The sequence below is a fragment of the Artibeus jamaicensis genome, unplaced genomic scaffold (genome assembly GCF_021234435.1).
Source record: "Artibeus jamaicensis isolate MK-2021 breed Jamaican fruit bat unplaced genomic scaffold, CSHL_Jam_final contig_518, whole genome shotgun sequence".
Classification (NCBI taxonomy): domain Eukaryota; kingdom Metazoa; phylum Chordata; class Mammalia; order Chiroptera; family Phyllostomidae; genus Artibeus; species Artibeus jamaicensis.
Genome location: NW_026521870.1, coordinates 1972762 through 1998105, shown reverse-complemented (window position 1 = coordinate 1998105; position 25344 = coordinate 1972762). Strand labels below are relative to the sequence as shown.

The 25344-nt window shown below is 37.2% G+C and overlaps 1 protein-coding gene across 1 annotated transcript in view; it reads right to left on the bottom strand.

The window, feature by feature from the left end:
- CCDC146 (coiled-coil domain containing 146) overlaps nucleotides 1-25344 on the bottom strand; it is a 151185-nt gene that overhangs the window by 117422 nt on the left and 8419 nt on the right. The window contains exon 2 of the mRNA XM_037162225.2: nucleotides 4112-4281. Within this exon, the coding sequence (XP_037018120.2) occupies nucleotides 4112-4270 (159 nt within the window). The 5' untranslated portion in view covers nucleotides 4271-4281. The remainder of the gene's footprint in view (nucleotides 1-4111; nucleotides 4282-25344) is intronic.

Genomic DNA, 25344 nt, shown 5'->3' with positions numbered 1-25344 from the left:
ATTAGGATTGAGAAAAAAATGATGAATTCAGTTCTGAACATGTTGGTTACAGCCATATGTAAAAATTCACCAAGCTGTACACTGAATATTTGTGAATTTTACTGTACATATAATGCTGTAGATTTTTTTAATGAAAACAAAATAGAACAGAATAGAATTTCCAATGGCACAAGAAAATTCTGTGGAGTATTAGCCAGCAATGGCAGAGCTGGTAACCAGGTGTCCAGCATTAACCCACAGTCCATTGATAAAAATTATGTGGCTTAGTCCCCAAGCATTACCTTGAATATGCATTCCAAAGCATTAATTAACACAGTGTAGTTCTTCCCCACTAGGTCTTGTCATTTAATGTGATCATAATGTCAGTGGAGAATTCTAAATTTTCTACAGGAAATATTTTATGATGATATGATATTCAAACAATATTTGTTAATGACCCTAGTATCAAATGACAGGTACAGTCTATAAATGCGGTAACAGTTGATAGGTCGGACAAACCACTGTGAGTTAAATGCTCAGGCAAAATTTCTCAGAGGACCTGGAAACTGAGCCAGACTCTAAAAGGTTAGGAACAGATGCAGGGTTTGCAAAGTGTGGCATATACAAGTACTTTATCTGATTTTTTAGTCTGAATGGCACAGTCTTTCAAGAGGCAATGAAACGAGGAGGATTTGTGGATATTCATGACCTTGCATTATGCTTTGCAAATATGTGCTGGTTTTGTAGAAATCTGAATATGAGAGAATTGTTAAGGGAGCAACATAAACAGAAGATAATGAGGATCTAAGTGAATTATTAGATTGCAAAAATAGATTGGGCCCAAATTGCAGAGTGCAATGAATGCCACACTGAATACATTCTGTAGGCAATATTAGATGAGAGCACGACATCCATGTTTTACAATTCACTGGTGCTGGGCCAATTGTGCGACTAACATTAATAACAATCACTGCCATAAGCAGCTTCTGGTTCTTTCAATGTGATGCCAAGCATCTGGACCCTTGGAAGTGAATTCTGACTGTTTTCTTTCAGTTACTATTTGAATCCTTGCTATTAGGCAGATACAGCTTCTGTTTACAACTGAAGGGGCATAGCTTGTACAAAATTTTTGTACGAAGCTTAAATTTTTTGTAAGACTTAAAAATCTTATGGGAATGTTGAAAGAATTAGAAAATAAATTTATAGGTGCCAATAGGAATAATTTCACTGCTATTTACTATGAAAATAAAGTTGTTTGAAGCCAATAATTTATTCTGTAAGATTTTGCTGGCTTGAGGAACAGTTCACATGCAGTAAAATTACTGCTTGTAATTGTCGGTATAATTTTATACAGTAATTTTACACTACTCAAAAGGGTGGGTAAGACAGTCCTTTGATGCTATAACCTAAGGCAGCCACTTCATCAGGAGCTGGTCATGCCTAAGAATGAATAACTATGATTTGTGCGTACATGTGTATTGAGAGAATCTTGAAATATTTAATAAACTGTTACATGGAAGATCAATATGCAGGAAATGTCCTAAGTTATTCTTTGACTTTACAATGCAAACTTTTCATGCTTCTTAATCTGTGAAAAAAATTAGACTGTATTCTTTATTGTTAGTATAATCTTTGGTAGAAATAAACTCTAGTTTAGTTTTATTTTTTATTTAATACAATTATTAAGAGTAGTGGTATAAAAGTAGAAATGCTATTACAAAGTTGAGCATGTGATGAATTTTAGCAGACATAAAGAACCCCACTCACTTAAAAAGTATTAAGACTAGAGATATGAAAAAAAAGACTAGAGACATGAACTTGCAGTTTTAAAGATATAAAGTTTGATATAGAAATAGATATAAATTTGTGCGAATAAATATAATCATGCTGCTTTGTCTGCTGAGTTTACTTAGAAGCAAAGACAAACTAGTGTCAGTGAATATAACCACTATTAAGATCTTAGGGTTCAAATATCATTCTCTACTGAAAGGAACAAGAGGTAACTTTGAGAAATGGTTGATTCCAGGGTTGGAGAAAAGAAAATACAAGATGAGCCTGGAACATATTCTCATGACATAAGGTAAAGAAGTGCATATCTGGGACAAAGTATCAAAATGAGTAATGATAGTGATAGATTGTAACCCATTGTACAGAGTAAGAACTCATAGTCCACAAAGATAGATTAGATAAATAGACAGACAGACAGACAGACAGATAAGAGAAAGTACTTCCTTGCAATAGGAAGCCAACTAATAAATGTAGAAGCAATGATGAAATTAGAAAATCACCATTGGCCACCATAAAAACAATAATTGGTTTGGGCAAGAATCATCCAGAGATGTAAAACTAATGGGTAAAAATTTTAGGAGTAACAGAATACATGAATAGTCTCAGTATGTCCCCATTGGTGTTTACTAATTTTAAACAGAAAATAACTTTACAGGGTAGAAACATAGAAGTCATCACCTTAACCAAGTGATCTAAGTTAACAACACACTGACATCATGGGCTCCTGATATTATATATATGTGTATATATATAAATTACATACATTATATTTATAATATATTACATATATATCATATATAAAATAAAATATTGACTTGAGATAGAAACTCATCATTTTAAATATATATATTTAAAAGATTGATACACACATATGTATATATATATGTACACACACACACACATATGAATGAATGAGGAGGGGGACCCAAAAAACCCCAGAATTATCTTTTGGAGGACAGGATCATTGTAGTTCAGGCTTCCTCCACTAGGTGCGTACTCTAGGAACCCATCTGTATCAGTGCACCAGCTGGCGTTGTTGTGAAAGACTGCTTCACCTTCATTGAGTTTTTCTGAAGACTCTTTCAACAATGCCCATTTAATGATGGGAGACTTACGAGTGCATCTGGCCACTCCATGCGGACTGCTCAGCAGTTTTTCACCAAAAAATGGCATGAACTCCATGTCCCACCTTCTCTATTCACCTGATCTCACCCCAAGCAACTCCACACTCCCACCACCCAAAGAGTCCTCAAGGGGAAATGTTTTGCTCATGTGGAAGAAGTGAAACAAAAAATGGCAGAGGTACTAAAAGACATCAAAACAGATGAGTTCAAAACTATTTTTTTGAGCAGAAGAAAAAATGTCTCCAAAGGTGCATTGCATCAAATGGAGAGTACTCTGAAGGTCACTAAAGTTTAAACATGTGGGAATAAATACACAATTTTTTATAAATAAATGCTATTTTTTGTGTGTTCCCCCCTTTGTGTGTGTGTGTGTGTGTGTGTGTGTGTGTGTGTGTGTGTGTATGTCCAACAGTTGTTATGGTAATTGTTGAAAGTATTTACACCAACAAAATATTTGGAGGGCAGATTTAATTTTGCTTCTTGGTTTTGAATATACTCCATTTATGCTTTATGACTCTTTCAGCTTATTTTTATTGACTGTTTATTAAATTTTTAGTTGTTTTGTTCAGTTATATTCACATACAATTGGTAGTCCACAATGCAGATGTCCTCTACACCATACCCTAAATTACAACTCTCAAACACAACACAGTAACGGTTTCACATATGCTCAGTTAATATCTTTGAAAAAACCCTCCTATATGAGTATTTCCTAAATGTTCATCCTTTTATAAAAATCAGGCAATGAGAATACATATATCATATTCCTCTTTTTTGTTTCTCTGCTGAAGGAACCAGCAGGTTTCAAGGTTTTATTACAGTAACTGCTTTAATTAGTTAAACATACATTCTTTTTAGCATTATAAGTCAAGGTCTTTTATCTTCATTTTAAGGAAGTAAAAGTAGTATAATCAATAACAAAGTAAATCTCTTTACTTCATTTATGAATCTATGGGGTGTACTTAACTGACTGCATATATGCAAACATTTATTATGCTATAAAAGTATCAGAACCTACACTGCTGCATTGGTACAGGAGTACACCATAAGGTCTTAGAAGACAAGGTAGAAACTTTTATTTTAAAGTGCTTCAAACTGTATGTATTGCCTACAGATTATATGCAATGTATTATTCTTGATAATGATATTAGCTTCATCTGAATTTTTAGGTAGATGATTCAAGTCTTACTACAGTAATACATAAGGAGAAATAAATGTACCTCATGCAGGCAAATGAACGCTGGAGTTGTAGATAAATCAACAAACCGCTCATCTTGGATGTTAATTGTAGGCACTGTGGCATAAATGGGATCTTCTTGATCCTTTCCATCCTTCTCCTCTTCCTCTTCTTGTTCTGTGTCTGTGCTGAGGTCTTCCATTTTTCACAATTCTAAAATAAAATCATTCTATTTAAGCTATTTGGGTTTATCTTCACTTATAAAGTAAAATTAATGGAAAATAATAAAAGCAAGTGAAACTCAACTGGTTTACACTATTCTCTAATGGAACTATAAGTCAGGAAAGTTAGCTATAATCATGTCATAAAAGCTTGCTTTGATATAAAGGTATTCTCCATTGTTATACTCAAATTGATAATTCTAATTTTAAAAAGTAGATATTGTTGCATTAATTGTAAAAAATACATAAAACTAGAATGTAAGTTCCATGAGGGCAGAAATCTAATTTTCTTTACTAAGCATTGTAGTAAGCGCTCAATTATTATTTATTGACTGAATAAATAAATAAACTTTCATCCTTAAAATACAACACAATGTTAATTCAAACTTTTTTGGGGAAAATAAAACCAACATCCCAGGTGCCTCATACTGCCTGAGACATGTCCCTGCAGGCCAGGCCACCAGGCTAGTTGCTCCACACCCACCCTGCCTGCTGTGGCCACAGCTCGGGCCTGTGCTTGTGTGCACTGCCACTTGGCCTTTCTCTGCTGCTCATATCTACATTCAGTGGTCCTACCAGTCTTCACTTACAAAGCATAAGTTCAAAAATAAATTTAAAAAATCAAGGTGGAGACACCACAGCGTTAGACTAAGCGCAAGACCCTTCTGAGAGCAGGCCCATGTGGGACTGCACAGGTCACACATCTATGAAGCCAGCCCTGTTCAATGGCCGTTGATTTGCATGTATGCAAGTGGACCCAGGGGACCCCTGTCTTGGCATGCGAGGTCTCTATTGGCCTAATTTGGTGGCACTGGGATGGCTGTTTTTCCAAAAGAGAGCTGGTAATGGCCTCCATTGAACAAGAGAATGTCAATTTAATCATCTACTCTTTTTATCTCTGAAATATATGAATCTACATGCAACAGAAGAGTATATCTGCACTCTTCTTTTGCCAAAGAAGATAACTCCAACTGTCATAACTTTTTGTTATTCTTTAAAAATTAAATGTGTTGGGCTGATATTGGTTAATAACATTATGTAGGTTTCAAGTGTACAATACTATAACACATCATTTGTATATTGCATTGAGTGTGCACTATCCAAAGTCTAGTGTCCATTGGTCGTTATGTATTTGACCAACTGTCATAATGTTAAGGTCTGCATCTTCTGTTGAGCATATATCATGTCTCATGTCTATCTTATCAGATTAGCTGCTCCTTGATCATAGGTATCCTTGTTCTTTTAATATGGAAAGCATATTCTATAATATGAATCCAGAAAGCCTGACAGGCTCTGATTTCTGTATTTATTATTCAAGTAGCACGGGCATGTCATTTATTAAGTCTCTTCCTCTGTAAAATGGGAGTAACAATAACTAATTTTTCTGCCTCATAAAGAATATATGCCAGACATTTTCAACCTTTTTCATCTGATGACTTGCATAAACTGATTATTAAAATTCTGTGGCACACCAAAAAATATACTATATTTTTTGCTGATTTAACAACAAAAAGAATAAGCATAATTTGGATTTATTCACACTGGACAGCTATTGTTATGTTGGTTATTGCCATTCTAAGGGAAAAGAGGTCAATACCCCAGCCTAAATAGGTATTGCAGGCTTTGAAAATTCTTGTGGCATACCAGTTGAAAATTGCTGATGTGCAGATTAAATGTGATAAAACCTCTGGACTACTAGCTTCCACTCTCTATCTGTAATTTCTTCCACGGCTATAAATTACACATGCGCTTGCTTCCCTCCTCCCACTACAAAAGTAAATCATAGGTGGTAGCATGCGCTTCTGTCAGGAGGCACTAAATGTCAGGTTGTCTTAATACGATATTAATGGACATTGATATCATTTGGACTTTCCCTCCTTTAACACACATTTTTTCAATGCCATAAAGCAGATTAAAAAAAGAAAGAAACTGTTATTATTAAGGCATCATAACACTTTACATTTGGTAAGTGATCACAGTTTATTGTTTAAATCTCCAGGGAGAGGAAGGTGATTGGGTTATATATCTAGATTTTTTTGTGTCTAATATGCTAAAATTTGTATATTCAACCATTTCATAGATGTCAAATACTAATGACTACCCCAGAAAAATATTTCCTTCAGAATGTTAGACCATACCTGTTATTTTTAGCTTTTAATTTAAGAAATATTTAAAATACAAACAAAAGCTATAGAATAGTATAATGAATCCTTAAGGACACACCAATCAACTTCAATAAGGAAATATCAATTCATAAGCAATTTTGTTTTACCTAAATCTTTCTACTCCTATCCACACTCATTATTTTTTTGAAGCAAAACTTAGGTGCACAGACATATAACATGTGTCCTGAAGAAGTCCATAATAATATACAGAGATAGTCCTCATTCTTTTTCACAACTGCATAGCACTCCTTTGCACAGATGCACCACAAGTTATTCAAACAACCCCCAATTTATAAATATATGGAATGTTTCCAGTTTTCTGCTATCACAGTTTTACAAAGTATAGCATATCTATTTATTTAAAAATAGTTTCAAAAGGCTTGTGAAATCTTTATGATCAACTTTGAAAACTTAAATTATGGTAACCTTCTTAAAGCACTGCTCCTTTAAATATGATGCAACTTACTTAGGCCACAAAAGAGAGGCATTATGTTGAATTTGTAAAATCCTCATTCTGCTGAAGTTTTCATTTTCTATTATCTTGAAAACATTCTAAATATTTTAAAGTACACAACACTTTTATTTTACATAGGGAAGAAATTAAAAGACATTATGACAAAGTTCTGATAGACATTATCAGACAGACTTTAACTGTTAGAAAAGGAGAGTGACTAGGAAAGTAAGAAAAGTAAGTAGAGGTAAATATGTAAGATTCACATGGATTAAACTCTACAATACTAGTCTAATTAAATAATAAAATAGAAATGGCTTAAGTAGATACTAAAGTTCAACAGTAAAACAAATATCCACGTTTTCATTAACATAGGATTTCAAAGTCCATTGTATTAATATTACCATGCTTCAGGCAGTATAACTGATAGTTGTAAATGGAACAATGGAATAAAATATATTCTCAGTCTACAGTGATATAAACAAGAGAATATTTATAAAACATCTTAAATTCATGGTATAGGAAGAACTAGGTAGCTATCAAGTATAATAATTCTAGATATTTTTCTCCATAACAAGTCAATTAAAAATTATTAATTGAGTTTTATGAGGGCCAAAAATTTATAAAGATGCATGTGATTTACAATCTAAAGAGGAAACAAGGTAGGGGAATAATTTGTTCTGTACCAGACAAGGTAACTTAAAATAAACCTAAATAAAAAGCAACAGTCTCAGGAAGGCAGACAAAGCTTAAAAAGCATCTTGTAGCCTGAAATTTAGATTCTAATCTACAGATATTGGAAGTGATTACATTTTTTAAAGAAAGGCATTATCTGAATTTGCAAAGATGTTGGTAACAGCAGAAGAATAATTTGAAAAGGATGTGAATTTAGAGGCAAGGAGACAATTTAGGGCAGAAATGTCAAACTCATTTTCACCGGGGGCCACATCAGCCTCCAGGTTGCCTTCAAAGGGCTGAATGTAATTTTAGGGCTATATAAATGTAACTACTCCTGAACAGTTAAGCTAGAGCTCGGTGCTGCTGCTGGTTAAAAACAAGGTGTCGGGCCACAAAAAACAAGGTGCAGGGTTGGATTCAGCCTGCAGGCCTTGCGTTTGCCACCTGTCATCTAGAGGCTATGTGCCAGCTATTGTGCTGTAGGGAAGGAGATAGATTGAGTTGTGAGCAAAACCAGACAAGGTCCCTGACCTCAAGGGTACTTACAGACTGGTGGGCAAAGCAGAAATTAATCAAAGAATGGCAAAGATATGTGTAAATATATATACATATCTGAAATAGGTGCTATAAAAGCCTGGACAACAGAAGTAGTGTTGCTGTGTACTGCACACTTCCAGTGGGCACCATTCCCATAGCAAGTTCTGCAGTGAAGCCGCTGCCCCATTGAAAGATTAGATGATGAGGGCCTGGACAAAGGCAGTACCGTCTATGCTGTAGGAGTCCAAAGGAGAGAGGACATGGTTTTATGAGGCCCTAAAGAAGAGGACGTGTATTGAGCTTTGACGCAGATAAGTGAAAGGACAGTGAAGGAGAAAGGAAGGTAAATAAAGATTTAGTCTTCTTGCAGAAGAACACTGAACCCCTCTATTATTCAAATTTCATCTCAGAGTTAAAAGATAAAGCCAAAGTAGGAAGCTTTACAAAGAAACATTAAGCAATGGACATTGCAGGGTACGCCTTGTTTTGTAAAACACACAATTACTTCCTCTTCTCTAAATGTAAAGAAGGGATCATCATTTTGGTTTGATTTTGAGCTCTTAAGGAAATTTCTTTCTTGACAGTTACAAGGAGCATGTGCAAAAACCGAACACCCGGGTGCCAGTGCATGGGGGAGGATGCACAAACGATGTAGCCTTTTGAAGGTAAAATGGCAATTCCCACTCTAAGAAAGATGTAGTAGGAAACCACTTTGTCTTTCGATATTACTTGTCACTGAGCAAGCACAAGTTCTGCTCATTTTAGAAAAACATGGTATAACGTGAAGTCAAACGTGATATTTCTTTTCTAAACAGAATCCGAACTTTCTTTCTTACAACTGAGCTCTTTGAACTGCCCTGGAAACACGATCGTGTGCTCCTTTCCTCAGCCGCCCATTGCTATCGGTTAGTTACGTGGCTGTTGTTATGTAACAGATCCAGACCCCTTGGAGGAAGGGAGAAGTATAGGACACCAATTTTTTTCTTTCAGTTCCTTATATTTATTTAAAAAAAACCATAGGTATGTCAAAACAGAGTTACGAAAATTGTGGTGTATTTAAATTTGTGTGACAAGTTCCTCTCAATCCAGTCACTGTATGTCTGTGATTATAAGTATATTCTTTTTTGGAAATAATGTTAACAATATATATTAAAGGCCTTTTCTGAAAGGCTTCTGGTCCATGATATGAGAGGCTTACCATACTGGGCTGCCAGTTCAATATGCAGCCTACAGTTTTCTCAGATTCACTTAATCCAACCACAACAAAATAATCATCAAATACTACCAACTTGGCAGTTCTAAATGCAACATATACAATTATGCACTTACTCCTGTCTACATCTTTTGTTCTATGTTCTATTATGTGGTATCCATTATTACTATAAAGACAAGATTAGACTTGAAACATTTTTTAATGATAAAGATACAGATTTCAGGTCATATTTTTAAAAAGAGGGAGTAGAAACTTCTGGTCAAGATGGTAAAGAAGGTAAATGCTGTCTTTGTCTCCTTCCACGATGACTTCAAAATTACAACTAATTTAAAAAACAACCATCCCAAAGAACCACCTGAAAACTAGCTGAAAAAAACTTCTATAAATGAAGATATTAAGAAGCTTACATAAAGATATATGAGACTTATAGGAGGAGTGGAGACATGAAAGGGGATGGTCCCACACCCATGTGCAGTGGTTAAGAACAGGGAGAGATTCTCACTGCCAAGGTCCCCCAGAGCAGTGAGAGGTTCCAGACCCTAATAAGACTCCACAGCCCAGGCCACTAGTGCCAGGAAGAAGAGTCCCCACAACAACTGGCTGTGAAAATCAGTAAGGATCCTGTCTGGGTGTGGTAGAGGGCTTCTGGAAACCCAGGCATCCTTTTAAAGGGTCCCCACACAGACTCACTCACAAACGCTTCCACTAAGCTCCAGCAAAGGGACAGTAGGGACATATGGGGAGGAACCAAATTGTCTGGCTTCAGGCTAAGAGCTGGATGGACTAACGTGCCTGCAGGTGCCATTGTTCTTTTGTTGAGTCCTGTTCCCACACACTCAGCATGCACAGGTGGGTGCTCAGTCCGAGTCACTGTTAGCCAAGCTAACATAGCTCTTGTTCCACTCTGGTGATTCTCTGAGACCTTGCCTGGCCAGAAGAACTTTCTGAGGCTAATCCACATAAGCTGCCTATCTGGGCCTACACTGAAGACTTTCCTAAAATCTCTCAAAGATCCACATACCCCCAAATCAGCAGTGGCTGGCCTCAGCTTACCCTGTACACCTTGCTAAGAAGCCCAAGCCTGGTATTACTAGCAGCCAGCCTTGATTCACAGCATAAGAACTCCCAGATGCCTCCAGGACGAGCATAAGCAGCTACCAAACAAAGATCACTTTGTAGCTCCTACCAGGCAGATCTGGGCCATACATGGGCAACGGCTGACCTTGGCTTGCACTAGAGCCTGTCCCAAGCAGCCCCAGAACACACACACCTGGCAGGTGGCTTCAACCACACTACAGCACCACTCACCTAGAACCACAAATGCCCCACTCAACTAAGCAGGCACCAGAGAGCCCCACTAAAGCAAATCCTGTGTGGGGTCAGCCCCTGCATAAGAGCTTACCCTCTGTAGTCACAGACAGTCCTCACAGTCAGTTACCATGAGGGCCAATCTATCCAATAGACATGCCAACGGCAATCACTAGGAGAGCTCGCACAATCCACACAAGGGACACCCCTGAAACAGCCAGTTCAAGTGTACAGGGGCACTGCACAATTGGGTCCCACAGGACACTTACTACATAAGGCCACTCTGTTAAAACTTGGAGAAGTAGAAGATCTATTTAATACATAGATACAAACACAGGGAGGCTGCCAAAATGTGTAAGCAAAGAAACATGCTCCAAATGAAAGAACAGAACAAAATTCCAGAAAAAAAGAATTGAACAAAGTGGAGGCAAACAATCTACCAGACACAGAGTTCGAAATGCTGGTTTTAATGATGCTCAATGAACTTGCAGTAGCATAGATGATATCAATGAGAACTTCAACAAAGAGAGAGAAAACATAAAAAAGGAGATAGAAATGATGAAAAAGAATCAGTCAGAAATGAAGAATACAGTAACTGAAATAAAGAATATGTTATATGAAATCAATAGCAGATGAGATGAAGCAGAGGAATGAATAAGTGATTTGATAGACAAGGTAGCAGAAAATGCTCAAATGGAACAGCTAAAAGAATGTAGAATAAAAAAAATGAGGACAGTTTAAGGGACCTCTGGGGCAACATCAAAAGTAATAACATTTGCATCATGGGAATACCAAAAAGAGAAGAGAGCAAGATATTGAAAACCTATTTGGAGAAATAATAACTGAATGCTTCCCTAACCTGGCAAAGGAAATAGAGATACAATTCCAGGAAGCTCAGAGAAGCCCCAAAAAGGTGGACCCAAAGAGGCCTACACTAAGACACATCATAACTAAGATGCTAAAGGTTAAAGACCTAAATTTTATAAGTAGTGTGAGAAAAGCAGTTACCTGCAAGAGAGCTCCCATAAGACTATCAGCTCATTTTTCAACAGAAACTTTGTAGGCCAGAAGGGATTTGCACAGAATATTCAAAGTGATGAAAAGCAAGGCCCTACAATGAAGATTGCTCTACCCAGAAATACTATAATTTAAAGTTGAAGGAGAGATAAAGAGCTTGCCAGACAAGAAAAAGCTAAAGGAGTCCATTACCACCAAACCAGTATTATAAGAAATGTTGAAGGGTCTTCTTTTAAGATAAAGAAGGGAAAAATATGAATAAGGAAATATCACAAAAAATTCTCACTGACAAATCATAACAAATGCAGTGAGTAAATTAACCAACACTAAAGCTATTACAAAGTTTAAAAGGCAAAAGTAAGGAGATCAATATAATTACAACAGTAAATTAAGGGATATACACACATGAAGTAAAAAATAATGACATTGACATAAATATAGGGGGTGGGTAAAAATGGTAGTGATTGTAGAATGTGTTCATACTTAAATAACCCTCAACTTAAAATAGACTGCTATAAACATAGCTCAGTATATATGAAACATATGGTAACCACAAACCAAAAATCTAAGAGAGATATACAATAAATGAAGAGACAGGAATCTAAATGTATTAGTAGAGAAAGTCAACATAGAATAAGAGAATTAAAAAAATGGAGAACTACATAAACAATCAGAAAACAATGAATAAAATGGCAACTACAAATCTATCAATGATTACTTTAAATGGATTAAAGGCTCCAATTAAAAGATAAATGGATAAAGAAGAAGTGGTACATAATACACAGTAGAATATTACTCTTACCATTTGCAACAACAAAGATGGACCTAGAGGTTATTGCGATAAATGAAGTAGGTTAAACAGAAAAAGACAAGTACCATATGATTTCACTTCTATGTTGAATCTCAAATACAAAATGAATGAACAAGCAAGACAGAAGCAAACTTACAGATAGAGAGAACAAACCTATGGCTGCCAGATGGTTGGCAGATGTGAGCCTGGGTGAAAAAGGTGAAGGGATTAAGAAGTACAAATTACAGTTACAGAATAGTCATGGGGATGTAACATGCAGATTAGAAAGTATAGTCAATGATATTTTAATAACTATACATGGTGTCAAGTGGGTGTAAGATTTATTGGCCAGATCACTTTCTAAGTGATATAAACATCTAACCACTATGTGGTATACCTAAAACTAATATGATACTGAATATCAACTGTATTTGAAAATTTTTAATAAATAAAAAATAGATAAGAACTTTATTATTTAAAGAGCCAACAAATCAAACCACAACTTCTTTCTGTTTAAAAAAAAAAGTAAAAAAGAAAAACCCCTCTCAAAAAAGAATCCCACAAAAAAACCTATTGTGGCACAGAAAAATAAAGTAAAACCAGTATATTAAGTATGTGTAAATAAATTTGCCTCATAATTGAACTGTTAAAGTAACAATTTGGTTTGGATAACCTTTAATTAAGAACATACATACAGCCCTGGCTGGTGTAGCGCAGTGGATTGAGCGCGGGCCTGAGAACCAAAGGATCACTTTAATTCCCAGTCAGGACACATGCCTGGGTTTCAGGCCAGTTCCCAGTGGGGGGCACATGAGAGGCAACCATACATTGATATTTCTCTCCCTCTCTCCTTCCCTTCCTTTTAAAAATAAATGAATAAAATCTTTAAAAAAAAGAACATACATACACATGAGAGAAAATAAAACTTTTGTGTGGAAGCTCCAAGTGCATATCTAGGCTTTAATGTATATGCTCACAGTTGTAGACACCTAAATCTTAAATTATATGCATGTATAACTAAGAGGAATCTGGTGCTTGCCCACAATCATGGAGAACCTAAGACTCTGTTGCAGAATAAGCTCCCTCCCTGGTAGGAAGGTTGCTGAGAGAGAGTTAGGCCTCCTCCCAATGCATTTCTCTCCCCCTTTGCCTCCCTTTGCCCACTTTTATGCCACCACAAACACAGGCCCAAGAAAAGTCACTCTTTTCTTTGTGTAGCTGCTTGTATTGTTCCTTCCTTTTTCTCAGAAACCTACACGGCCCCTAGGAGCTCTACATTACTCACTTTCGAGTGGGTATAGCATATAAGTTCATGATGGGGAACACTGCCATGTGAAAGAATGTCATAGAAACATACATAATTCTGTCTCAACATATGCTCTTGATCACCCTCATCAGCATGTAGACACTCCTGCACAGTGCTCACTCACCTGTGCACCTGATAATAACAACATTTCTATAGATCTTTACAATAAAAAACCTTTCCCTCATTTTATTTCATTTTTATAACCACCATGTTTCATAAGAATTATGTCAATTTTACAGATGATAAAATTGAAGGTCCGACAATATAAATGATGTGCCCAAGATCTCACAACTATAAATGGCAGTATGTATCAAACTGATGTCCACTGGCCCCAAATCCCTAACCCTTTTCTATTACACAGTACAAGACTCTCACCATGGTCTCAGCAAAGCCCTTTCCTCTTGGTCTCCAGTAATGGAAAGTAGAATCAAGAATATAGGCAGTCCTGATGGAATTCAAATTCCATCAGCACAAAGGTATAAGGCTAGGACCCCTCTATCAAAGAGCAGGTCGACACTGTAAATCAATTAAAAACAAATCAGTTCTTGTATAACAGTAATTAAGTAGTGCATGAGGTGGTAGGACTGAGCTGTGCAAAAACAGTGGGTGATAGAAATTGTTGCTATAGTTACAAAACAAAGGAAAGCCTTCACATATACAAAGCGTGGCAAGAAACACTGGTGTCATATCTGCAATAATTTACAGTCATTCTGCAAGTCCATTCAGACTTCAGAAATTCAAAGGGTGCCTGAGAGGCCCAATAAGTCCCTTTAGTAGTTTCCAAATAATTCAACAGGGAGCAGAAATTGAGTTCCAAATCCTGTGGGAGGTGTGGAATGCCCAAGTAGCTCTGAAGCTGACAGTCATCTAGAGGTCTAGAAAGCAGAGATTCTACATGTTTGCAGGTAATCTAGAATCCTCACATTGCAGGCCATTCATTCTGCACTACTGCTACGAAAATGTGCGTGTTTTTCAAATTTCACTGTCTTTGCTTGAATTTTAAAGAATTATACCAGAAAACACATTTATAAAATTGTCACAATAGTCTATGTATCCTATCTAATTAGGTTAGTAGGAACTGTGGGTCTAGATGGGTTTGTTTCCTTAGCAATGAACTTTGTGAAACATGCACTATCACTGCTTTTGACCTGCAACAGCCCAGGTTCCTCCCCTGCCCTCCCCTCCCCACTCTCCTCCTTTTCCTCTTCTTCTTCTTTCCCTTCATATTATTTCATCTAAGCTTGTGATTAGAGGTTTTAACTTACTACTAAGATGGCGACATGGGGTAAAAGAAATGACAACTTTAATCAATTTAGGCTTGAATTTTACTACTTTTCTTCCCGTGTGACCTTCGGCAAGATGTTTAACCTCTAAGTGGCTGTTTCCTTAAATGCAAGATGACTTAAAAGTTGTGAAGATTAAATGGACAATGCATGTGAAGACTCTGCCTAGAGCCCAGCCTATAGTCCTCAATAGATCTTAGCTCCCTAGCACCACTGCCTGCTTCTCTTGTTTTTATGTATGATATGCCTTAAATTATTTTGAGAGGGAACAAAGAAATAGAGGTCAGCTTGGCCATCTATAGGCTGGAAAAGGTAATCTGGGTCCTCTTCAGCATGAATTTGTCCCAGAGCATTCCTTAGGATTTGATGTGAGAATCCTGGTAACACTAATCTTCAAATCCCACTGTGAGGTGTTTATATGTAGGACACTGGGTGCTGGGGATGGAGAAAGGAAGCAACACATTATTTTTAAAAATCATTGAAAGAATATGTGTCAAATCTAAGTATGGGCAGAGGCAGCCTTAGACAATTACATAAAACAAGAGAAGTTCCTTCTCCCACATCTAGAAATTTCAGTCTTCTCTCCTCATTGCATAAGTATTTCCTGTTCTAAGGCTTTCCCTGGCCCTAGGCTGGTCTCTACTTTAGACTTCCTCTTCCAGGCAGCTTCCCTTACTCAATTTCTTTCCTTCCCCTAAAGGCAAAGTTTCTTACATTAATTATAAGGTTACAAGAATATTTACCAAGCCTATGGTGATATTTTACATTGGAATAGGAAGTAAAAAGTGAAAATAAACAAAAACCCTTTCCTGATCTGGAGAACAAGGAGAGTTGGTTGAGAAAAGGAGTTGGCATGGCCACTGAGGTACCCTGTCTATCCAGGACCAGGCTTAGAAAATGAAATGAACTTGTGTATACAAGAACATCAGAGAGATAAAGTGCCTCCTTTCCCTACTGGGACTTGGGGAAGGTGGCAAGGTTCCAGAGCCATCATCAACCTTACCCCTTCACGTGATAAAGTGGAGAGGAATATCTAGGCAGAAAGGGCCCAAGAGAGTTCACAGAGTGGCGTGGGAGAGGTGTTGAGGCTGGTTGGAAGTACTATATCCCAAGGACTCTTCACATTGTGAAGAAAAGACATTGCTTCATAAAATTTTGTGGACCATGCATCTGAGAACCGTATGGGAATCAGGATTCTCAGAAGATGCCAGCATGTAGACCCATGTCTGAGAGCCAGTAGATGCACATTTCAGAAGGATTTGGCATGGTCAGATACAAACCACTGACCAGACAACCATCCTGAAGCCATAATGCTACCTACTAGCCCTGAAACTGGGTCTCATGCCCATGAGAATAAAAGAAAAAGGAGAACATGAATTAAGTTTTATTTTTTATTTATGTATATATATTTTTTAATGTTATAAAAATATTTCTTTTTTAAATTCTTTAAAAAATTTTTATTTAGTTATTTTTCAAGTACAGTTTTCTATTTCCCCCATCCCAGCCCACCCTGCCCCATGCTCCCTACCTCCCTCCCATTTCCACCCCCCTTAGTTCTCATCCCTGTGTCCTTCATATTTGTTCCTCCAAATCCCTCCTATTTTTTCCCCTTAAATTCCCTTCCCTCTCCCCTTTGGTCACTGTCCCCTTGTTCTCTATTTCAGTGTCTTTGTTTTTATTCTGCTTGCTTGTTTGTTTTGTTGTTTAGCTTCCTGTTAAAGGTGAGATCATATGGTATTTTAAGTTTTATTTTTTAAATGTAGCTTTTTAAATTGAATCCATTAGGGTGACATGGATAATAAAATTATATAGGTTTCAGGGGTGTGATTCTGTAATTCATCATCTGTATATTGTATTATGTGTTCAACACCCCAAATCAAGTCTCCTTCCATCATTGTTTGTAAAGGGTGAAAGATTTGTACAATCTGAAGAGAAACCAGAGTATCCTTCCATCACCATTTGTCTCCCGACACCCTCTTCTACCCCCACCCCCATCTCCCTCTTGTTATGTCCTGTTGTCTGTGTCTATGAGTTTTTTTCCTAATCCCTTCATATTTTTCACCCTGCCCCCCAACCCCCCTTCCCTCTGACAGTTGTCAGAATGTTCTCTGTATCTGTGAGTCTGTTTCTATTTTGTTTGTTTGGTCATAAGATTCCAAATATAAATGAAATCATGTGGTATTTTTCTTTCTTTGACTGGCTTATTTCACTTAGCATAATACTCTCCAGGTTCATTCATGGTGTTTTTGTTTTGTTTTGTTTTTACAGCCAAGTAGTATTCCATTGTGTAAATATACCATGGCTTTTTTATCCACTCATATACTGATGGGCAATTGGGATGTTCCCAAATTGTGGCTATCCTAAGAAGCACTGCAATGAACATAAGGGTGCATATATATTGTACTTTCAAATCAGTTTTCAGGTTTCCTTGTATTAACTCCCAGAAGTGGGATTGCTGAATCATAAGGCAGTTCTAGTTTTAATTTGCTGAGGTAACTCAATACTACTTTCTACGTGGCTGCATCAGTCTACATTCCCACCAAAAATGCACAAGGGTTCCCTTTTTTCCACATCCTTGCCAACACGTTGTTTGTTGACTTATTGATGGTAGCCATTCTGACAGGTGTGAGGTGATATCTCATTACTTTGCAATTAATTGTCATTAATTTGGTTTTAATTTTGTATTTCTTTGATTATTAGTAACACTGAGCAACTATTCGCGTTTATGGCCATCTACTTCTCCTCTTTGGAGAACTGTCTATTCAGGTTCTTTACCCACTTTTAAATTGGGTTGTTTGTTTCTTTTCATGTTGGGTTTTATAAGGTCTTTATATATTTTGAATATTAATCCCTTATCAGATGTATCACTGGTGAAGATGTTCTCACATTCAAAGGGTTGTCTTTAAATTTTGTTACTGGTTTCCTTTTCTGTGCAAAAAGTTTTTAGTTTAATGTGGCCCCATTTGGTTATTTTATCTTTTGTTTCCCTTGTCCACAGTGCTATATTAGAAAAAAATAGTGCTATGAGAAATGTCTGAGATTTTACTGCCTATGTTTTATTCTAGGATTTTTATGGTTTGAAATCTAACACTTAAGTGTTGATCCATTTAAGTTTATTCTTGTGTGTGGTATAAGACAGTGGTCTAGTTTCATTTTTTGCATGAATCTGTCCAATTTTCCCAACACTATATATTCAATAGATACTCTTTTTCCTCATGGTATGTTCTTGCCTAGTTTGGCAAATATTAATTGACCACAAAGGTGTGGTTTATTTCTGGGCTCTCTATTTCATTCCATCAATCTATATGTGTTTTTATGCCATTATCATGCTGTTTTGATTACTATGGCCTTGTAGTATAGTTCATATCAGTTAGCATGTATCCTCCAAATTTGTTTTTCTTAAGATTTCTGTGGCTATTTGGGGTCTCTTGTGGTTCCATATACATTTTTAGATTATTTCTTCTAGTTATGTGAAATTAAAGTGGTGAAATTGGGCATCCTTGACTTGTTCCCCATCTTAAATGAAACAATGTTATTATTTTCCCATTGAGTATGATGTTGGCTGTGGGTTTGCCTTATATGGCCTTTATTTTGTTGAGGTATATTCATCCTATTCCTGCTTTGCTGAAAGTTTTTATCATAAATGGGTGCTGGATTTTATCAAATACTTTCTCTGAATCTGTTGATATTATCATGGGGGGTTTTATCCTTCATTTTGTTGATGTGGTATACTGCATTTATTGATTTGTGGATATTGTTCCAAATTTCCATCTCCTGAAAAAATACAGCTTGATCATGGTGTATGATCTTTTCAGTGTATTGCTGATTTAATTTGCTGATATTTTGTTCAGGATTTTAGCATCTATGTTCATCAGAGATACTGGCCTATAATTTTCTTTCTTATAGTGTCTTTATCTGGCTTTGGAATTAGAATAATGCTGACCTTGTAAAATGAGCTTGGGAGTCTAACCTTCTCTTGAAGTTTTTGAAATAAAGGATAGATGTTAGCTCTTTTTTGAATGTTCAGTAAAATTCACCTGTGAATCCATTTGGTCCAGACTTTTGTTTGTTGGGGTTTTTTGATTACTGCTTCAATTTAATTAGTTGCAATCTGTCTATTTAGATTCTCTCATTTTTCCTGATTCAGTTTTGAAGGATTGTACATTTGTAGGAACTTATCCATTTTGTCCATATTGTCCCATTTGTTGGCATATAGTTTATATTTTCTTACAATACTTTGTATTTCTTTGGCTTCAACTGTTACTTCTCCTCCTTCATTTCTGATTTTATTTATTTGGGTTCTCTCTCTTTTTTTCTTGATGAGTCAGGTTAAAGGTTTGTCAATCTTATTTATCTTTGTGACACATTGGGACACATTGAGACTGTGACACTTTGGGACACATTCATGTTGTCCCAAACGTCTCTTAAAGTATTATCATTCAAATTTTTTTCTTTTTGTTGCTCTGATTGTCTGTTTTCCACTACATTCCCAAATTGCTGATTTGATCCTCTGCTTCTTCCAATCTACTGTTTATTATATTAAGTATATCCTTTATTTCAGATACTGTATTCTTAATTTTTGACTGGTTCTGTTTTATGGTTTTTATGCCCCATTTTCAGGCTGTAGTTGTTTTCATTAAATTCCTTGAGCATCCTTATAACCATAGTTTTGAACTGTATACCTGATAAACTGCATTTTGTTTAGTTCTTTTTCTGGAGATTTCTTTTGTTGTGTCATTTGGGGTATGTTTCTAGATAGTTTTATTCTATTTATTTTTAGAGAGACAGGGAAGGAGGGAGAAAGAAAAGGAGAGAAACATCAATGTGTGGTTACCTCTCATGGACCCGCCACTGGAGTCTGGCCTGCATCCCAGGTATATGCCCTGACTGGGAATCGAACTGGAGACCCTTTGGTTCGCAGGCTAGCACTCAGTCCACTGAGCCACACTAACCAGGGCTGGGGTATGTTTCTTTGTCTCCCCATTTTGGCTGCCTCTATGTGTTTGTTTCTATATATTACGTAGATATGTTATGACTCCCATTATTGGTATAGTGGTCTTATGTAGTAGTTCAGCTCTCTTATGTGACCAAGTGGCCCAATGTTTTTGATCACCTGAGCTAGGTGCTCCAGGAATGTACCTTCTGTGCATCTATGGGTCCTCCTGTTGTTAAGTCTTAATTGCTATTGGTCCATTTGAATGTGGGGTCAACTCTTAGGCTGGAGGACTATTAGAACCAAACCTAACCACAGGTCCTGACTGCACAAAAGCAGAATTTGCCTCAGCAGGATCTATTGTTTGCTGAGATCTCCCTTTGGATTTGTCACCTGTGCAGGTAATTGGAATCTTCTCTGATGTTGTCTGAAGCTGGTAACTGGGTGTGTTGGTTCTGGGGTTTCTTGGGAGGGACTCTGCTGTTGGCCACTGTCAGAATCTGCCTGTGACTGGCCCTGGGCAACCTGTTTGAGCTACAAAGTGATCCATAGCTTGTGGCTTCCCCTGCTAGGTCTGGATGTGCATGGGAAGAACCAAACTGCACACCAAGTCCAGCTTTTACCAGCACTAAGCTCAGAGGCAGGTCAATGTAAGTTCCAAGGCACCCTGAGATCCTCCTCTGCCTGCTGGCTGCCCATTAGCCTCATTTACTGAAAGACTCTCTGGAGACACATGAGTTTCATGAGGTAGTTTTTCACTGAGTCACCAGGTAGTGTGAATGTTGTTCACTAGATTGATACAGGTTTAAACTTGATGCTGGTGCTGGGTCTGAGACCACTCAGAAAATGTCCCAGGGTGTCTGCACCAAGAATGATACAGGCTTAAACTTGATGCTGGTGCTGGGTCTGATACCACTCAGAAAATGTCCCAAGACAAGCTGCCTCTCCCTGAGTGCTTGCACATTTTTGTGGTGGTATGGGGTTTCAGGGAGTCATGAGGGTGAGGCCAGCAATTTATGAGGCCCAAACAGACCAAGATTTGGCTCTGCACTGGTTGTGCACATGAGAGAAAAATGGCCCCTGTCCTAGAGCTACACTATTCAGTGTGTCCCAGATGCTGTCAGGAGTCTGAACTCAGCAGGGTGGGACACAGGAAGTCAGGACTAGTGGATCTCCTGTGCAGGGGAGGTGCCACTTAGGCTTAAGAGAAGATGGGGCAAGTGGAGGAAGTGGCCCTCACCCCAGAGTCACACAGCTCAATTTGTCTCAGATTCTGCACAGACCTTGACAAGGTGGAGCCACCAGAGTTGGTAGGATGGGACTTCTGGTAGCCTGGAAAGTGGGGCAAATGTATTTCCGGTGAGAAGGGGCACCTGTGAAGTTCATGGGAAAGTGGAAGAAATGCCCCTTTCTCCAAAGCCACACAAGTCACTGACACCCCCTGAGTCTGCCCAGACCTCTAAACCTCAGGCCAAGCAGCTAATTCCTCAGCAGAGCATAAGCTCCACAGGGTGGGATGACAGGGAGTCAAGTTGTTGGGGCTATTGCATTTCCCTCAGGCTGATGCCATAAATAGGGGCATACTGCACCCAAGAAAGATGGTGCTTTCAGCTTGTGGGGAGACTCAGCATGGGAATCCTGGTGGAGGTCTTTTCATCTCTCTCCCCAGAGCCATAAACCCCAGTTTCTCCTCACACAACTCTAATCTGCTTTGCCCTCCCTTTGGTATAGCCCTAGATGAGTGACTGCAAAATAGTTTTTGTCTGTTGGCCCTTTAAGAGGGCACCTGTGTCTCTAAGAGACTACTGCCTCTTCCTGTTGGACATAATCCCTGTTAAATTTCACAGCCAAATATTATGTGGATGCTGCTCTCTGGGTCTGGTGCTCCAGGCTTAGGTTTGGAGCCCACTCTTCCCAGGGGTATCCTTTGTGGCTGAGATATCTCTCTGGAATATTGGCCTTTGTCTATGGGAATGGAGTCCCATAGACTTTTCGCATCTCTGCCCTTCCTACCAGTCTCAATGTGGATTCTTCTGTAAATCCTTGGTTATAAGACTTCATTTTAGCTAGTCTTCAGTTGGTCATTCAGGTTGCTGTATGTTTTATCTGTAATTCCAGTTTGGTACAGGGACAAGGTGAGTGTAGCTTCCGCCTACTGCACCACCATCTTGATCGACCAAAAAGTGGCTTTATTGAGGTAAAGTTTATGTGCAAAATAACCTCGACACTTCATTTTTAAAAATTTTTATCCCCACCTGAGGAAAACTTTTTTTCATTGCTTTTAAAGAAAGAGGAAGGGAGAGGAAGAGATGGGAAAAACTGTGGATGTGAGAGACAAACATTGATTGGTTGCCTCATCTATGTGCCAAGATTGGAGATTGCACATGCCTGGACTGGAATAGAACCTGCAACCTAGGTATGTATCCTTACTGGGAATCAAACTTGTAACCCTTCAGTTATAGGATGATGCTCCAATCAACTGAGCCACACTGGCCAGGGCGAAAACTCATAATTTTAAGTGTATGGTTTGATTTTTGATTTATTTTTACAAATATTGACAGCTGTGTAAAGCACTGCCCAAACATTCCCATCACTCTAAAAAGTGCCCTTGTGTCCCTTTACAATCAGTGCTCCCTTTTATTCCCAGCCCTTCTGCCCCAGGCACCTGGTAACCACAGTAGTTTGGCCTTTTCTTTAACTTTGTGTAAATGAAATCATAGATGTCTGACTTCCTTCATTTAGCATAAAAGTTTTTGAGATTCATTTGCATTGCTATGAATTGTCAGTATTTCATTCCTTTTCTTGCTGAGTGCTACTCTATTGTACAAAAACACCACAACTTACTTTCCTTTCTCCAGTTGTTAGACATTTGATTTGTCTCTTCTCTTTGGTTATTATAAATAAAGTTGCCATGAATATTTGAGTACAAGTCTTCATGTGAATATATGCCTTCATTTCTCTTGGGTAAACACAGCAATGGAATTGCTGGGCCTAAGAGAAGTACATATTTAATTCTATAAGAAATTATCAAATTGTTTTCCAAAGTAGCTGTACCATTTTGAATTCCCACCAGCAATGTATGAGGGTTCTCACTGCTTTACATCATTTTCAACACTTGGTATTGTCAATATTTTTAGTTTGAACCATTTTGGTGTGTGTGTAGTGGTATCTAAATTTATTTTCTAATTTGTGGCTTTAATTTGTATTTCCATAATGGCTTATTATGTTAATTGGACTTATTTGCCAATTATATATCTTAGGTGAAGTTTCTATTTAAATTTTTTTGCCCATTAAAAAAAAATCAGGTTGTTTTTCTTTCTATTATGGCTGTAATAGCTCTTTGCATATTATAGATACAAATCCCTTATCAATATGTTTTGTAAACACATTTTCTTAGTCTCTCCTTGTTTTTTCATCTCATTAGCACTGTCATTCTGAGGAGTTTTCAACTTTGAGGAAATCCAATTTGTCATTTTATAGTTTGTTTTTCATATCTTATTTATGAAAATACAAATATTCCTTTTCTTCACCAAATTCAAGATCAGATTTTTCCCTATATTTTCTTGTAGAATTTTTATAGTTCTAGCTATCCTCGTTGCATGTTTATCCATTTCAAGTTATTATGTATTGTGTGAAGTAAGTATCGATGTTCTTTGGTGCAGAGTGAGGGGTGGGGGTACTATGGATATCCAGTTGTTCCAGCAATATTTGTCGGGAAATGTATCCTTTTCACATTGAACTATCATGGCACCTTTCTCAAAAATCAATTAACCAGCTCTGGCTGGTATAGCTCAGTGGATTGAGCATGGGCCTTCAAACCAAAAGATCGCACTTTGATTTCCAGTCAGAGCACATGCCTGGGATGCAGGCCAGTTCCCAGCAGGGGATGCATGAGAGGCAACCATACGCTGATATTTCTCTCCCCCTCTCCTTCCCTTCCCCTCTAAAGATAAATAAAAATCTTAAAAAAATCAATTAACCAAATATGTGTAGATCTGTTTCTATATTCTCTATGCTGTCCCATTGATTTATATGTCAATTCTTAAGTTATATTATTATAATTTTACTGTTAGTCTTAAAGTGAGATAGTATAAGTCCCCTAAATTAGTTTAAAAAAAAAAAAACTGTTTTGGCTGCCCCAGCTGGTGTGGGTCAGTGGATTGAGTGCCAGTTTGTGAACCAAAGGGTTGCTGGTTCGATTCCCAGTCAGGGCACATGCCTGGGTTGTGGGCCAGGTCCCCTGTTGGGGGCGCACAAGAGGAAACCACACATTGATATTTCTCCCTTTCTTTCTCCTTCCCTTCCCCTCTCTCTAAAAATAAATAAATAAAATCTAAAAAAATTTCTTTTGGTTATAGTAGGTATTTTACATATCCATATATATATTAGAAGCAGTTTGTCAATTTCTATTTTTAAAAAAAGACTGCTGGAATTTTGAGAAATGAATTAATTTACCCATGTGGGGTGATATATCATCTTAACATTGAGTCTTATTTTCTTTGAATATGATATTTCTTCACATTTATTTAGGTCTTCTTCAATTTCTCTCAGCAATGTTTTATAGCTTTCTGAAAATAGGTCTTATATATATTTTATTAAATTTATCCTTATATATTCCACATTTGGTATATTATTGTAAATGGTATTATTTTTAAATTTCAATTTGCAAATGCCACTGTTGTCTTTCAAAGTGCACTCGATTTGTGTTATTGACTTTGTGTCTTGTAACACTGTGAAATTTTTACTTAATTCAGTAGCTTGTATAACATTCCTTAAAATTTTCCACTTAGATGATCATATTGTGTGCAAATAAAGATAATTTTATTTCTTCCTTTCTCATTTTGTGGGTTATATTTTTATTTTGTTGATGTTTTCCTTTGTTGTGCAAACCTTTTTAGTCTGATGTAGTCCCATTTGTTCATTTTTTTCTATTGTTTCCCTTGCCTGGGGAGATATATCTGATAAAAAATTTCTATAAGCAATATTTGAGATTTCGCTGCCTATGTTTTCTTCTAGGATTTTTATGGTCTTAGGTCTAACATTTAATTTTTTGATCCATTGTGAATTTCTTCTTGTGTGTGGTGTAAGAAGGTGGTCTAGTTTCATTTTTCTGCATGTATCTCTCCAATTTTCTCAACACCATTTATTGAATAAACTACTTTAGTCCATTGTATTGCTTCCTCTGTCTAGTACTGCTTGACTATAAAGGCATGGGTTTATTTCTGGGCTCTCTATTCTATTCCATTGATCTATGTGTCTGTTTTTATGCCAGTACCAGGCTGTTTTGATTACTATGATCTTGTAGTATTCACCAATACATGAAATAAGTGGTTAGTATCCAAAATTTATAGCGCACTTACAAAACTCAGCACCC